The sequence below is a fragment of the Aspergillus fijiensis genome (genome assembly GCF_003184825.1).
Source record: "Aspergillus fijiensis CBS 313.89 unplaced genomic scaffold BO72scaffold_47, whole genome shotgun sequence".
NCBI lineage: Eukaryota > Fungi > Ascomycota > Eurotiomycetes > Eurotiales > Aspergillaceae > Aspergillus > Aspergillus fijiensis.
The window spans coordinates 73,552-88,697 of record NW_024469023.1 but is presented as its reverse complement, the minus strand read 5'-3'; the positions used below and the strand labels follow the sequence as shown (position 1 = coordinate 88,697).

General features: G+C 52.6%; 4 protein-coding genes across 4 annotated transcripts; 2 read left to right on the top strand and 2 right to left on the bottom strand.

Annotated features, from left to right (window-relative positions):
* Positions 1–1,637: 1,637 nt before the first annotated feature.
* On the top strand, positions 1,638–3,167 carry BO72DRAFT_488123 (uncharacterized protein; the record flags this gene model as incomplete). Its single annotated transcript, XM_040948023.1, has 1 exon — positions 1,638–3,167. One exon carries the CDS (start codon positions 1,638–1,640, stop codon positions 3,165–3,167), a length of 1,530 nt encoding a protein of 509 aa, XP_040798542.1.
* Positions 3,168–5,164: 1,997 nt separating this feature from the next.
* BO72DRAFT_199663 (uncharacterized protein) lies at positions 5,165–12,717 on the bottom strand. The gene has a single exon (XM_040939584.1). It carries the CDS (start codon positions 12,410–12,412, stop codon positions 5,342–5,344), a length of 7,071 nt encoding a protein of 2,356 aa, XP_040798541.1. The 5' UTR covers positions 12,413–12,717; the 3' UTR covers positions 5,165–5,341.
* A 374-nt stretch (positions 12,718–13,091) lies between these two features.
* On the bottom strand, positions 13,092–13,810 carry BO72DRAFT_530057 (uncharacterized protein; the record flags this gene model as incomplete). The annotated part of the gene is made up of 2 exons (XM_040950278.1): positions 13,753–13,810; positions 13,092–13,705 (listed from the first exon to the last, which is right to left on the bottom strand). The coding sequence occupies exons 1-2, from the start codon at positions 13,793–13,795 to the stop codon at positions 13,092–13,094; spliced, it is 657 nt and encodes a 218-aa protein (XP_040798540.1). The 5' UTR covers positions 13,796–13,810.
* Positions 13,811–14,164: 354 nt separating this feature from the next.
* On the top strand, positions 14,165–14,815 carry BO72DRAFT_498953 (ATP/GTP-binding protein; the record flags this gene model as incomplete). Its single annotated transcript, XM_040948813.1, has 1 exon — positions 14,165–14,815. One exon carries the CDS (start codon positions 14,165–14,167, stop codon positions 14,813–14,815), a length of 651 nt encoding a protein of 216 aa, XP_040798539.1.
* Between the last annotated feature and the right edge of the window lie 331 nt (positions 14,816–15,146).

The window sequence follows — 15,146 nt, the reverse complement described above, 5'->3', positions numbered from 1 at the left end:
GCATCCGCGAGCTTTCTCAGTAACCGTACTGCGTTGTACGATGCTTGGCCATGTGGACCGGAGGTTGGCTTATCGAAGGAGATGGGAATCTTCGGTTTCGGTACGAGCTCGACCCCAATCGTGACGTGCTTTCGTTGTGCCCACGTTGAGGCTATGCCCGGTGCCAAGACTGTCAAATCGATGTGTCGGCAATAGGTTGCGCAGCTTAGGTGGGGCCCACAGTCTCACGCTACGCTGAATACTCTGCTGCAAACGGCATGGGTGGTTTAATATACTGTAGGGTGGCCATGCAGAAGAGCTCGTATTACGGGTTGGCCCAAAGGACCAGAGCCCTTTAGCCTAGCGAAGTTGCTCGAACTGCTCATGGAGGGAACCGCATTCGGTCACAGCGTGTTCTATTCACGTTGTGAACTAGCGGGGGATTGCGATGCGATAGACACCCCTACAGTGGCGTGAGACGGCCAGCTCTGGAACATCCCGTATGGAACAGTCTATCTTCCTCCCAACATACACATTAATTGTCGGTCCAGTCCAATGATGCAATAATTCAGGCTATGGCTCCATACTGAATTCAGACTGAGGGCTTTGTCAATGCGCTAATTTTATCTACAGCAGTATTGACGCCTCGACATCGCTTGGGAATAGATCTGTTGAGTCGCAAGATAGGAGAATACGTATGCCAGTAACTACACAGGGCCCGGTTATGATATGCTACTTGACATTCCACCCGGAGCGACCAGTCTAAGCATTTCCATGGTTGTGCCATCGTAAGCCTCGTGTCAACTATTAAGGTTATCTTGGTTCATCGCAGCGCCTGACCCATGGTAACGGGGACGTAGCCCTAGCCGTCCAGACTCCCAAGCCCGCAAGATTCGTTCGTCTTCAGCAGCCCCACATCGGTCGATCGTTTGTTCTCGACTGTTGCACCATTTCTTGGCCCGTTCTTCATTTTTCGAGGGGGCCAGATTCACCACCCAAAACCCAGAAAAGAAAGCCTATCCCACATGCGTAAAGAAACCTTGAACATGGCGGGCTCGGGTTGGCTTAGGGCGGGGCGCGGGAGGATCTACGGGTGGTTGCGATTCCGGCGCCTTGCACAGTGACAGCCTGTCAGGCCGCTACGGAGCCTGTCAAAACCAATGACTTGCAGCTTAGCCCGGAAGCTAGGACTCCCAAAGCATCTTATACAGCTTTCTTTGTTTCGTAACCTTAATCCTCACTCTTGTGATGCAATATGGTCCCGACACCTACACTAATGGTTTTCGTATCCGTGTAATCAAGAATGGTTCATGGAGACTTTACAGGTGGCTTGCAACATTGTAGAAGAGGCCTTTTTCTAGACCAAAGCCCAAGGGTTATCGGTATTGGACATCGTGTCGTATGTCGTATCATGCATATCGTATTGTTTATTCTGTCGTATATCGTGTCGTATGCCAAGAAAGTTCTCGAGGATGTGAGACCTCTGCTCTTAGATCCTTCTTTGATTCTAAACCCGTTGGATGGATATTTTTGTCCCGAGCGACAGATTTGACCCCACTCCTTGTCAATATAAAAGCGGTGCAGATAGTCCTCCTGCAACTTATGTCGATACAGTCTGTAACATCAACAAGCAAGAATAGCACTGAATTACTTTCGATATGAAATCCGCACTCTATTTCCTCATCCTGCTGCAGCAGCTTGCTATGCAGTTAGCAGTGGCCAACCCAGCTGCACACGCAGAGCCTGACTCTCCCTCTCTGGAAGAGAGACAGGTGACCTCTCTGCTTGCAACCAGCTTGCCTGGACCGACTACCGCCGCTGGGACGACGGCCCCTGCCTCCACCCGTACGTCCACCTCGCCTGGCACGACTCGCACCGCCAGTGTGGCTACCTCTTTCCGTACTTCCAGCTCGCCTGGTACGACTAGAACTTCTTCTGGGGCCTCCAGCACATCTGGAAAGGCATCCACTACATCTGGCACGGCGTCCACTACATCTGGCACGGCGGCCACTACATCTGGCACGGCGTCCACTACATCTGGATCTGGCAAAACCAGCATTTCTTCTGGGACCTCCAACAAACCTTCCCCAACTAGCAAGCCTACCGCTATCCCTGCAGTCTCCCCTGGCCCAGCGACCACTCTTGTTGTGAATGTTATCGTCATCGCCAACTCTGGCGGCAGTGGAAAGGATGCAGCCGCCGCAGCTGCGAGAGCCGCAGCCTCTGGAGGACGGAATGCCAAAGCTGCTGCCGTTGCCGCCGCTGCCGCTGCCGCTGGTGGAGGTAGTGCACAGGATGTCTCTGTGGTTGCCGCCGGCGCCGCTGCCGCCGCCTCTGGTGGTAACGGAGGGGCCGTCGCTGATGCTATTGCTGCTGCCGACGACGCCACTGGCGGAGGGAGTGATGCTGCTGCCGCTGCTGCCGCTGTTGCCTCCGCTGGTGCGAGTGGATGGAACGTTGCCGCCGTTGCTGCCGGGGCCGCCGCGGCGGCCTCAGGTGCTAGCGGAGCGGACACCGCCTCCGCCATTACTTCTGCCGCCGTCACTTCCTGCGGAGGGGGTGTCGCCGCCGCCGCCGGCGCAGCCGCCGCTTCCGCTGGAGGCAATGGAGCGGACGTCGCTGTCGTTGCCGCCGCCGCCGCCGCCGCCTCCGGTGGGGGAGACGGCAAAGAAGTCGCCGACGCTTGCGCTGCGGTCTCCTCCGCCGCGGGTGGAGGAAGTGCTGCCGCCGCCGCTGCTGCCGCCGCCGCCTCCGATGGGGCTAATGGAGCCAAGACCGCCGCCGCTGCCGCTGCCGCCGTCGCTTCCGCCTCGGGTGCCAATGGAGGTATCACCGCCGCTGTCTCCGTCGCTGTCGCTGCTGCTGGTGGTGGTGATGGTGGAAGAGACAGTGGCACAAGTGGCACTAACGCCACTGGATCCGGCAGCACTGGGCCTGGCAGCACTAGTACTGTACCTGGCACTGGATCCGTTACCACCGGTACTGTAACCGGCACTGGATCCGTTACCACCGGTACTGTAACCGGCACTAGATCCGTTACCCCCGGTACTGTCACCGGCACTGGATCCGGTCCCACCGGTACTGCAACCGGCACTGGATCTGGTACCACCGGTACTGGACGTTTTGCCAAACGATTCTGGGATTACACAGATTCGCGTCGTGCCCGCGACTTCGTTGCCAGGGCTTAAACATGGCATATCCTTCTCGTCTTCCTGCAAAACATCAGTAAGTCCTTGACAATACATAGTGTGTTCCGATACGAGTTTCGTCAGTATAGTCTTGATTAATGAGTTCAGATCTGCCGGTCCGGTTCTTTCTCATCCTCTCTGAGTGTTGTTCGCTGATAAAACCTCAGATTATTCGCGGATAGAAAGCGGAACAATCGCGACAAAGACGGTAAATTGATAGCAGTGGTGAGAAACAACAATTGTAGCACTTCAAACTGACTAGCACCTGCAACAGCTCCAAATTGGTCTTAACTCCAATGAGCGTCCGGCTGTTTATGATTATTCATCATTCGAATGCTTCTTGAATATGGTTTCGGGCGTGTGGAGTATAAAATCTGCTTAAGTGTTTTGAAAACATAGTCAATTAGGTTTCCTTGAGTGAATTAACATAGCCATGGAATCGAACTAGCCCAGTTCAGGGGTTCTGTGATCAGCCCTAGTCTTACAATGCATCATTTCATTTTGCCATATCCAGATCCCCAGTTATTTTTCCACTTCCCACTATCGATCTGCACTGTGTAACTTTGAGTTCTGCTATTACTGTTGGCTCCTGTTGCTGTTGCCGCTCTCTAACCTACAGTAAAGAGTATTGGCTTGATCCAGGATCAACTATCTCGTAGGTAGTACGTGGTCATACTCGGCCTCTTCAACACGTGACCTGATCTGGCTACCCCTTCACGTTGAGTCCCACCGCTTTTTGTAGCCCTCTAAGCCACATCTTTTTTACATACCAGAGGATAGATCAATATAGCCTGTCTGCGTAGCAGATCTTCCCGTGGTATCCGCTGATGGCGACCTTTCTGGTTGGAAAGACTGGTACACCGGTCGTTCAACACCTTACCCTAAAGACTGCCTTCAGACATGGTCTAGTGAGATGTGTGCATCGGATGGGGCCACAATACATCGATCTCTAACACAGACATCCGGCATGTAAAAGGAGCATCTTCGAAGTAAAAAAAAGCAGCACACTTAACGGTCTTCCCAGCCTGCTTACTCCAAGTAATCACTCAAGTGTTGGTACGGTCGATTGTTGGCCCTGATGTCTCAATACCCAACATAATCGCCATCTTCGCAGACCTGTCTATTAAACCCGGGGGTCTAGACCACGTTCGACATCCGGGGACACTGGCGAAGAAGATACGAGGGAGCCGCATGCTCTAGAAGCTTTTTTTCATTTCTCATTTTTTTTTTTTTTTTTTTTTTAGAATGTTGGAGATGACCCAACAATAAGGTTGCGGCTACGGGGCGTGAACAAAGAAATCTCATGCAACAAACCCAATCGACGACCCGTCCAGATCGCACGTATAAGGCTTAACTATCAAGACCATCTGAGGCCAAGCTATAAATTGCAGATCATTCTGATTATGACTCGTACTGCAAGCCATAGAACGTGCTTCTTGCGGTCTCCTCCTCAAGGGGTGGTGCGAAGGACGATTACGAAACCTTTGATCGTGGGATGATAGACGTTGGTATCGATTAGGAAGACCGCAAATCGAGTACGATCTTGTGGGCGAACAGCACCAACTAGCCCGCCGCCAGGAGATTCAATCTCGGTGATAGCACTGCACTCGGCAGAAACAGAAGGAGAAGGGCAGATTTCACCACGTGAGGAGGTCTCGGCGCTCCGGGCTTAGGCATCGGCACGACGAGCTACCAGCGGCCACATGGGAGCGATGGATGCCCCCCTCCACCTGGGATGATGGATTGATGTGGGATCTGTTCAAGTTTCAGCCGTCCATATTCCTCCTCCTTGACGCGGATTTTGTGGTGGTTGGCCCAATCGAACCCAACCCACACCTTTTCGATCAGGGATTAATCCCAAAATAATCGTTTGACAAAATCCATGCCACTTTTAGTCACCTTAACTGACTTACAGGGTGGGCAGAGCATTTAAGCAGTCCAGCAACATGGTTGTCACCAGATACAAACCCAGGAACGGAAGAAATATGCAAAGGGAAGAAAGACATGGTATTAGTATTATCAATCCATTATCAACCCCATCATCCATGACCATACGCCGGCACATCAACTCTGAACATGGGGGAATCATCATGCATGAATATATAAGCTTCAGAATAGCCCAACTCAACCTACTCATCAGCACCGTAAACGAGTTGAAGCCAAAAAATAAGGCCTCACTCATCGTCATCATCCTCGATAAGACCAAGTTTATCTAAGGTATCCACGAAGTTTTGAGCCGCAGTCCGCAACGCAAGCAGGGGAGATTGCTCGAGTCGAGCAGCCACTGCGGGTGCTATTTCGACTTCCTGGGGTTGGTGCCCGCCTCGGCGGGTGAAATAGTATTTGCCCTGATGACAGGACCAGTGCTCGTAAATGTAGGATTGTAGTTCGCGGGCTGCATTGTGGCGGAGCTCGGGGAAGAACGCTGGGGCTGTAGGGGCCACTGGGTGGGAAGTGAAGGCTGCGGCGTACTGCGTCAAGTTACCGCCACCGGGGGAGACGGCTGCTGGAAGGTGGTTGTGACCGTCATTTTCTCCGGGGTTAAGGGAGAGGGCGATAAGAGCAAGTTGGCGGAAAGCCCGCAGCTGGAGGAGGATGTTGTCGCTGGCGGCTCGGTGGTCTATGGTGCCGCGGTCGATGTAGTCCACAATCGGCAAGGCGGACGTGATCATTTCCAAGAACGAAGCAGTGGTCACCGCTGCGGCGGGGTCGGTAAGCAGGTTGACGTTCCGGAACAAAGGAAGTTGCAATGCACGATACGATGGTCCGAAGACAGAGGCGACCATATTCAATACCGACCCCACACACGCAGAGTCTGTGGAGTCGAAGGTGAAGAGAAGCTCCTTGAAGACGAGGCGGATGGTATGCACAATCGGCCGGCTCACTATCCAAGCCGCCCGGCTGCTGAAGGCTGTCTCGAGGTAGGCAGGGAGAACAGCCTGCAGCATCGTCGACCTCAACGTGGGCTTGTCCGGGCTGCCGCTCTCATAGGTCTCGCTCATCGAGGAATGCAACTGGTTGACAAGGTAATCCTGTTGACCATCTATGGCCGCCCTCTCCGAGACGCTCTGGACGAGCACCACTAGCGTTTTCGCCCCACTCTCGACTGAGACCTTGGGCTCATAACTCTTCAATCTGGCGACGATGTAGGTTGGGTCCGTGGACGGCAGCGGGAAAGAAGCTGGATCGATGAAAAACGGATCAATAGGGCAGATTTGTCTGCTGTGTTGCTGCAGGAACCCTACAACTCGATGGACGAGATCGACATAGGCACCCTGAACGCTCTGGGTGCCATTTCCTAGCTCCTGATAATTTGCCTTCATCGATGACATCATTCTCTGGATTGCCTCGGCGTATTCTTGCTTTGTGCTTGAATATTCGCGTGCGCCTGCGTCTTCAAGGTCTTGGAGGTGCGAGCGCATGTTGGACAAGAGACTAGATATCAGCGACAACCGGCGCTGGCTGATGTCCTCCAAGCTGAGAGAATATCGTCCCTGCTTGCGGTTCAGGGCAAAAGGCAAATTCTGCAATACAGGATCCGCATCCTCTTGATTCAGTAACGCCTGTGTTAAGCGGTGTTGGTATTTCAGTAAGGCGACCCTTTCGACCAAGCTGGCCATCCACATGCCAAGGATCTGGACTTTACAGTCGACGATGCATCGAGCGTCTTTTGCGATGCAGCTTGCCAAGAAAAAGGGCGTGAACTTCCTTGTCTGCATAGTTGATCGAAGCGCTGCCCACGAATCGCCGTTGTAGGGAGTTAAGTAGCTGTGCCAATGTCGCAGTCCGTGCTGAACAAGTGTTCGTGCGATGGAGGTCCAGCATTCGACAGCACTGAGAAGGATTGCGTCCTCAGGACAATGGTCTTCACCAAAGCAGTTGGAGACAAGTCGGGACACAGCGGGGTGGAAGACCTGCTCCACATACTCGATCTCAGGTGCTGCTGTAGTAGTCATCTCCCCACATACAGCTTCAATGTCAGTCCAGTCCCCATACTCTTGGCTGTCGTCGTCCAGCGCAACGGGTGGACCTGCTGTTCCTGGGGCCTGCGCTTGAGAAGCGTTGCATTTCTCAAGATAGGCAAGTATTACCATTAGAGATTCAGTGACAATGATATTGACGCGAGAAAGCTGGGGGTTGAAAAGCCCTAATAGCGCTTTTACTGGCATTTTTGACACCAATTTTTGAGCATGCTCCAATGTCGGTGCCGCCTTGACGGCACCTTGTAGATTGCTCAGAGCCGTCTTCAGCAGCGATTCAATTTGTCGCTGATTCTGCGCTATTGTTTTTTCAACCAATTTATCGGAGAATTTGTTTGCAACTGTATTCTGGGCCTCAACCTCTTGCCGAGCCATTGCATGCTGTTTCAATAGCTCGGTCACGAAATAGCAGTGCCAGTCCGCAAATGCCTCAAGCCCCGAGGTTTCTTCGTCAGTTGACAGCTTAAAGCGAACCAATCGATCCCAGGAACGAAGACTGATATTGCATGTTTCCCTATGAGAGCTTGCAGGATGAACAAGATCCCGAATGGTTTCCAACCGGGGTCGGCATCCGTCGGGAACTGCGTAGTACAGCGTGCAAAGCAGGTCGTGATGGTTTCTCAAGGCATCCAAGTCGGTTTGTTGGATGGGCTTTTCCTTAGGGTACATCCGGCCATGGTTAGGCAACAGGCGCCAGGCAAAATTTCGCACTTTCTTTTTCTCGTAGGACTTCGCCAACGAGTTCAATCCACTTGCAATGATCTTCAACAAGATATGAAAGCATGGCTCGCCAGGCTGCACGTGCAACGAAGGATTGCGGTCAAGCTCATTGAGGAAAGATGGGGACTTGTAGTTCTCTTCTTGCCTCAAATTGTACAAAGTATTCTTGGCGAAAAAATCGTATAAAGTGTCCAAGACTGGCTTGCAATCCCGCCAACCCCAACCGTTGATGAGGTGGAAGCACCTATGAAAAAGGGCCCGGCAGTAAATTATATATGAGACAGGTTGCCCGACAGAAGTGGCTTCATAGCTTTCAAGCGCAGGCCGCAGCAGCATTTTGACCACGGGCCAATTGTCCTGCTGTTCACGGAACCGTGAGCCAATCTGGGCAATGCCACGAACATCAAATTCGTTCAGAGGCAAGGATGTGAACACGTTCCGCCATGTAGCTTCCAGCTGAGAGACATTTTTCGACTTGCTCAAGTCGCCCTCGTCAGCTAGTGTGTAGGCCTGGGCTAGCAGATCCTCGAAATATCCTTTCACACTATCATTGCTGCGGAGCACATGCCGGACAATCACATATGCTTGAAAGGAAGATCTGCCGCTGCGAATGCCTCTTTCGCGGGCCTCTGCAGACTCCAGATCTTGTAGGTGCTTGCGAATACTGGATTGCCCCAATTCGCTTGCGATAACAGCAATGGTCTGCTTCGACGACAGCTTCAATGAGATCATAACCTCGTCAGCAACACTGCGTTCGACAAGTTCATGTCCTGCGATCTGAAACAGCAAGTTCACGAATACAGCGTTATAAGAAGAGATTGTCAGAAGGTGATCCATCTCCGGCTCAGTTGTCGGGACCAACGTCGCCAAGGTGTCATTGACCTTGCAAACAAGGCTATGCGCTCGCCTCACAAACCCCGTCCTATCGATGGGATCGATGAAGGACAGAGTGTCTGTGACGTATTTGATCAAGGAACGGTACACCATGCACCCTTGCTTGTCGACACTTCGAGTGAGAGACTGTACTGGGCCCTCGACCGATCCGTCCAATTCCTCAACAATTTTGTCGAAAGCAAGTCCGAGACCGGAGGAAACGGCATCATTCCAAGCACCCCAACGGTGACGTTCATCTTCAAAATGCAAAGTGAAAAATCCAGCGTCAGTGTCGAGGTTTCTGGTGAGAATATTCAGCGAGCGACAAAACTCTCCGCTTCCGATAAAGGTTGACTCATGAAAAAACGTTCCTGAAACCAATGGAGAAATGTTGAAGTCAATGGTATATGTTCGCTTCAACCCTTCAAGTGCCTCGACGGGGCACCCAGAGGGCTGCGGTTCCTCGGCTACCCAATGCGAGTCTGAGATTGTGATTGTCTCTTGAAGAGGCGGCTCCTGTTCTTGGACCGTATTGACTTCCAACCGCCTTGGTGGACGCTTCCTCCCCTGACGACTTTGCAACCGGGTCTGTACAATTGGGGGTCTGACGCTCGCTTTGTCAAGCATCTGGGCCGTGGCGGGCCCATTTGACTTCTCGGCCGAAACAGGTGTCGCACTGCGACTCGCGATGAACCTATCCATGACCACGTTTTCACGCCTTATTCGAGGAAGGTTTTTACCGCGGTAATCTCGGTTCAACTGCGATAGTGATCGTTGGAAAGACACCGAGGACACAGGTCGACCGGCTGGAATCGCCTCTTCGAGCAACGCAGGTCTAAAGCCATTTCTCGTAAAGGAGGTGACTGCGAAGTTCCTTCTGACAATCCATCTATTACTTGGTTGCTCTGTTTTACCGTTTTCACGAGATACATCATCACCGTTTGACCTTTGGGGCGGAATTGTTGAATCCGTATCAAGAGGGTTCTCCTCAACTCGGACACTATGTTCTCCAGAGTCTCTAGACGGATGTATTGACGATAGTGAAGATGCCATTGTCGTTACAGGCGGTCGACCTCCTTTCATGCCGACACGATCTTGTGTCTTCGCATGGCCTTCTCGCGAGGTCTGCTGCTTGAAAGGTTTGGTTTGCATATGAGACAGTCTGGTTTGTCGAAGATTACCCGATCGCCATTCACGCAACGAAGCATTCGCATCTTCAGTATCTGCGCGCGAATTAAACTTAAAGACTTTGCGAGACGGGCTTTTCCTTCCCTTATCCTGGCGAGTACGCGCCTTGCGTGCGGCAACCCTGAGAAAGTGTGGCTGTTCGCTTCGAGGTCGAGAAACAACATCTGGTGCATCCAAAACACCAATCTTAGGCAGAGCTGGCGCTCTTCGCTTCTCTTGTTTCTGTGTCCGGTAAACTCGATCCGTTAGCCTTGCTTGTCTCTTGATATGAGACCTTTTGGATACAAGACTAGAAGAAACACCATTTTTTTTGACGGTAGTGTCTTTCTTTCCCTGCTTTCGAGCTTTAAGACCCGATGTAGAACGAGGGACTGGGGGGAACATGTCATCGATCCGGTTGTCTTCTGGGATGTCGTCATCCATATCGTGATACAGTGATGTATGCTCGTACCGTTGTCGAGCCGCCGGCGGACGTGAAATGGATTCGTCGTCGGCGTCTTTGTCTTCTTGTCCGTCCTCGCTGTCAGAATCGGCAAGCTGTCGCAGTGCGTCTATCGAGCCCGGCAGTCTAGCATTGCCGCCATGTTTCAGCACTCGCCTAGCAACACCCTTCATCTCGTCCGTTCTCGCAGACATCCTTTCATTGTTCCGCTGCGCTGAGCCAAGCTGCACCTCCTTCTGCTTTTGCTGATCCAATCGCAGCCATGATGCTGGAAGCACTCCCTTAATACGTCGCTGATAACGCCGCCGCATTGCAGCTTCATCCTCATCAGACTTTTCGCCGTCAGTCTCCTCCCGTTCCTCTTCGCTAAGAGCCTGAGACCCTTCCCGGACCAGAGGACTGGCAGTGGCCTCGAAATGCCCATCATCCATACTGCCTTCAATCTCAGGTGCAGACCAGTCCATGACATCTCGATCAGTGGTCGCAGCTCGTGGCCCAGTACTGGGAGTATTCAACGCAGGCGTGAAACCTCTAGGGAATCGGAAAGTGGTGGAAGCTTCAACATCAGATGGGCCATCATCCTCCGAGCGGGGTGGGCTCGGGATTTCGAAGATAGGCTTATTAGCCTGGCTAGCGGGGGATGAGCCGTTATCGATGACTACCTGTAACCGGGCTTGGGTCTGAGTCCGAGGAGTTCGTTGGGGATTTGCAGTTTTGGACACCTTTCGCCTCTTTACGGTAGGACCCGGGAGCCGGTTAGTAGACTGAGCTCGTGGCGCCTGATGGTGTTGACGCTCCGGAGATGATTCAATTGGCCTTTTCTCTACAGGAAGTCGAGTCTCGAGTGGAGATGACGGCAGATATTCAAATTCAGCTCCCAGACTATCGGACATTGGCTCTGGTTGGTCGACGTAGTCCTGGTTCTGACTTTCTTGAGCACCCGGACGATTGATCTCCTGCTGGGCCACGCGCACTGGTTTGACTCCTCGCGCTCGCATAAGGTTGCGATATTTCACATCTTCCAGCATGTACGGATGCAATTGAATAGCCTTGCGCTCTCGCAGAGATCTCCGCGCTGGTTGGGAAAGCTCACGAAGTAGCTCTTCAGGAATGTCCAGCGGCGGGAGCTCCGGTGCCGATTGTAGTTCTATTAAGTCTTGCTCGGTCGTACTGTGTTCCAGGAGCGTCTGCATTGTCGGCCATTGCTCCTCTGTGTCCTTTTCTGTCGAGACTTGCTCTGTGAATTCCTTCTCCATGACATCCTGCTCCGTAGAGTTTTGTTCCGGCGAGTCCTTCCCTGGCATATCCAACTCCATCAGATCCTCCCGCTCCGTCTGGCCATTCGAAGCTCCCTCTTCATACTGCGTCTGATCATTGTCCGCGGAGTTGTCCTCTTGATCCTCCTCATCGTCAAAGTCCAGGCGCAGAGAATCGAGCGACGACAAAGGCGACGAGGGCGTGGAAGAGTCATAATTCTCTTCCGGTGGCTGGGGCTGACTAACGCTCTTGACACGAGTATAGACCCGGGCCGGCTTTCGAGGTCGCATATACTCAAACTGTAATTCGTCCTCAGAGCTAGAATCATCCCAGGTATCTGCCTTCTTTTGTGCCCTTGGGGTCGATGAGGCGCTGCGTGGAGCATCTCCCAAGACTTTGTCCAACTCAGCCAACTTCCCACTCGCTCGAGGGGTGGTCTCCTCTGCCGGCTGTTCCGTTGGTGCCTCTTCGTATGCGTGGTCGGCCGTTGCCGTCGGTTCGTACATGGGGGGATTATGCGTAGGACCCTCTTCCACGCTCGAGTCAAGTGTCGAAGAACGAATTAGATCGCTACCATTCACATCCTGCGAGAGATCGGTGCCTCTTCCCTCCGCTCCAGTGACCCGTGTATTGGTTGCGACATCTTTGACCACCGCCGCAGCAGCCGCCGAGCCTTCGATCGCCCGCTCGTCATCCTTGCGGGAAGAATTGAGCGTCTCCTGGCTGTCGAACCCGTCCTCCGAGTCTGAGTCCGGTACAAAGCCTCGCTCCCGCCATGATTCCATTAGTATTCCTGGCACGGATGGCCCATCTCCCTAACTCTCCATCCCGTGGCGACAAGTCTGTGGTGGTGGTGGTTGGGTCGGAAGGAGGTGGGCGCGTGTTAACGCGGACAAGAAGGCGCAGACGGCAACAGCGGGGTTTTCGCGGCAGGATGATTTTGCAACTGGGTAATTTGTAAGGGTAAGGGAGATTGCGTATGGAGTGATGATGCAAGCCCTTTTCACGAGCTTCTAGACCGTGTGTTATGAATGGATGGTGGGTTTGTGCTCTGAGGGACGCAGCTACCGTAGGCTTTGACGCGTCAAAGAAATTGTGGGGGGGCGGAAGACGCGCCTCAATTAGGCGATGCGGCCTTAATTTCGGGGCAGGCGTAGGCAGGCGCTTACCCGCTTACCCGCTCTCCGCCTGCTAAATTATACTTGGTGGCTTGCCGACTCGGCGGGCGTACAGGATGACCTCACTTTGCTTGCTTCAGTTTTATTCTGTTTGAGAAAAGTTGAGATCCGCAATTCAATTATGTCATCTTTTTCCGAAGCTTATGCTGCTTGTTAGTTTAGCTCAGATCTAGACCTGCCAGCATTTGTGCAAAAATGAGCGTTAAGAATGGTGCACTTTCGGCTCTTTTGTAACTTGTATATCAAGTCTGGATCTCCAGCATAAACCTGGGGCACCACCAACCACCTACCAGTCTAAATCCCTGTGGGTTTCCGAACATGACTGTTGATCCCTCGACCAATCGTACATCCCACCTCTCGAAATGAAGCTCTTCTCATCCCAATAGACACTCTCAAGTGCCCTCTGAAACCCAACTTCCAGTATCGAAGGTGACGGCTCACGACCATCTCGATCCAAAAAGTGCAAATGCTCATCCAGGATCAAATATGACTTCGCCATAAGCGCATTCGACTCCGGTACAAATGTCCTCTGTCGGCGGCGAACATCACAGAAATGAACAAACTCCTCGTCCCGGATTAGGAACCTGCGGGCATCGCGAAGCCTTCGTTCCGAATCATTCTCCCCCGGAACGAGCAGAACCTGGAAGCACTTCCAGCGGAACGGCTGCAGCTCCTCGATGAACCGGTTCATGTCCTCATCGAAGTTGAGATGGCAGACCACGGTGTTGATCTTGAACTTGATCCCGTAGGCCCGGCAGAGGTCCCGAATCTCGTAGAGCTTGGTGACTTGGTTGCCGGAGCCGCGGCCGATGGCAACGTTGACCGACTCGTTGAACGAGTCGCACGAGACGGCCAGGATGTCGATGTTGCATCCGTGTCGGGCGAGGAACCGCTCCGTCACTTTGCTCCCGGGTATTTGGATGGTTTTGAGGGTTTGTGGATCATACAATAGCTCCGCAGAGCCAGGTATATGCTGAGTGCCAAATCCATGACAGTAGAACGACCCAACAACACATTTTGTCCGTGTGCAGAATAATGAGTAGAATTCGGAAGTTTCTCAAGGAGATCACAAAGCAATGACAGCAAAGTCAAGGCAAAGCAGTGAATGAAGCACACGGGGATTATAAGTAGTTCCCAAGTGGAAAAGGTAGATGACCCTGGCTCACTGCTCTTGGGCATATAGCTTCTTGTACCCAGGAACGCAACCTCATGAACTCCTTTTGCTGCAGAAAGTCATCAAAATCAGCGATCAATCCATCATCAGTTCACAGTAGCACATTTCCCGAAGAAAAGGGAGTCATTGATATACTCCTCCAGCCTTTTCTCCACCACGCTCTAGGTCGATCGTTTTATACCACCATGAGCACCCAGAACCAGCCACCCAACATCTACCTTGTCGGAGCCCATTGTACCGGGAAGACGACCCTTGTCGAGGGCCTCCGTACCCACCTATCAGCCAGTCTGGTCGCAGAACTGTGTGGGGAGAATGCCGGAAGCCCCGCGATCATTGACGAGCTTGTCCAGAACATCATGCGCACGGACGGATTCACTGCAAGTGATGTCAGAAATCCCACCGCGGGGCTGGAGCTTCAAAAACGCACCATAATAGCCCAACATCAAGTGGAAGAAAAGCTAGAAGGCAAATGGTTTATTTCAGACAGATCAGGAATCGATCCTGTCGTGTACGCTGAGGTGTTCCTGGGACGACCGGCGGCTGAGGAGCTGACAAAACTGAAAGAATGGTGCGTCCTTCGGGAAAAGATGAAGAAGGCATGCGTCATCGTTTGCGAGCCCCAGAACGCGAGCTGGCTATCGAGTGATCATGTCCGCGTGGCATGTAACGATGTTGAAGAGCGGCGTTCGATCGCCGGAGCTTTCCGAACTGCTCTGCAGAGTCATGGAATTCCTTATGTGACTATCCCGGCTGGAGTGGAAGACCTGGGACAACGAGTGCAGTTTGTTGAAGGTCTTTTCAGGTCCTCTGCCAAGTTGGGGATGTTTCGGTCGTGAGACCAAAGAATCGGTGATGGTTCTCGACTCCCTCCTTGCCTGTTTTCTTACTCAAGGGGTCCGCTGCATGCTATGCAGCCGGGATCGTGAGTCTTCTACACGCTACTCATCATGACTACGAGCTGATCGTAAACCAGGAGAGTCATACTATCATATCCAGAGTACGACTCAGGTGCCACGAATTCATTCGAGAAAGAAGCACATCTCTTCCGATTAGCAAAATCCATGATGGTCATGTTGTACCACAGAGCATAGAGAGGAGATTGTATCATCGGACAACACTGCAAGGCGCATGCACTCCGTACACAAGCCAGAAAACAGAAGCTACGAA

Coding starts and splice junctions, on each gene's coding strand:
- BO72DRAFT_199663 (XM_040939584.1), bottom strand. CDS start 12,412: ATGGAATCATGGCGGGAGCGAGGCTTTGTACCGGACTCAGACTCGGAG.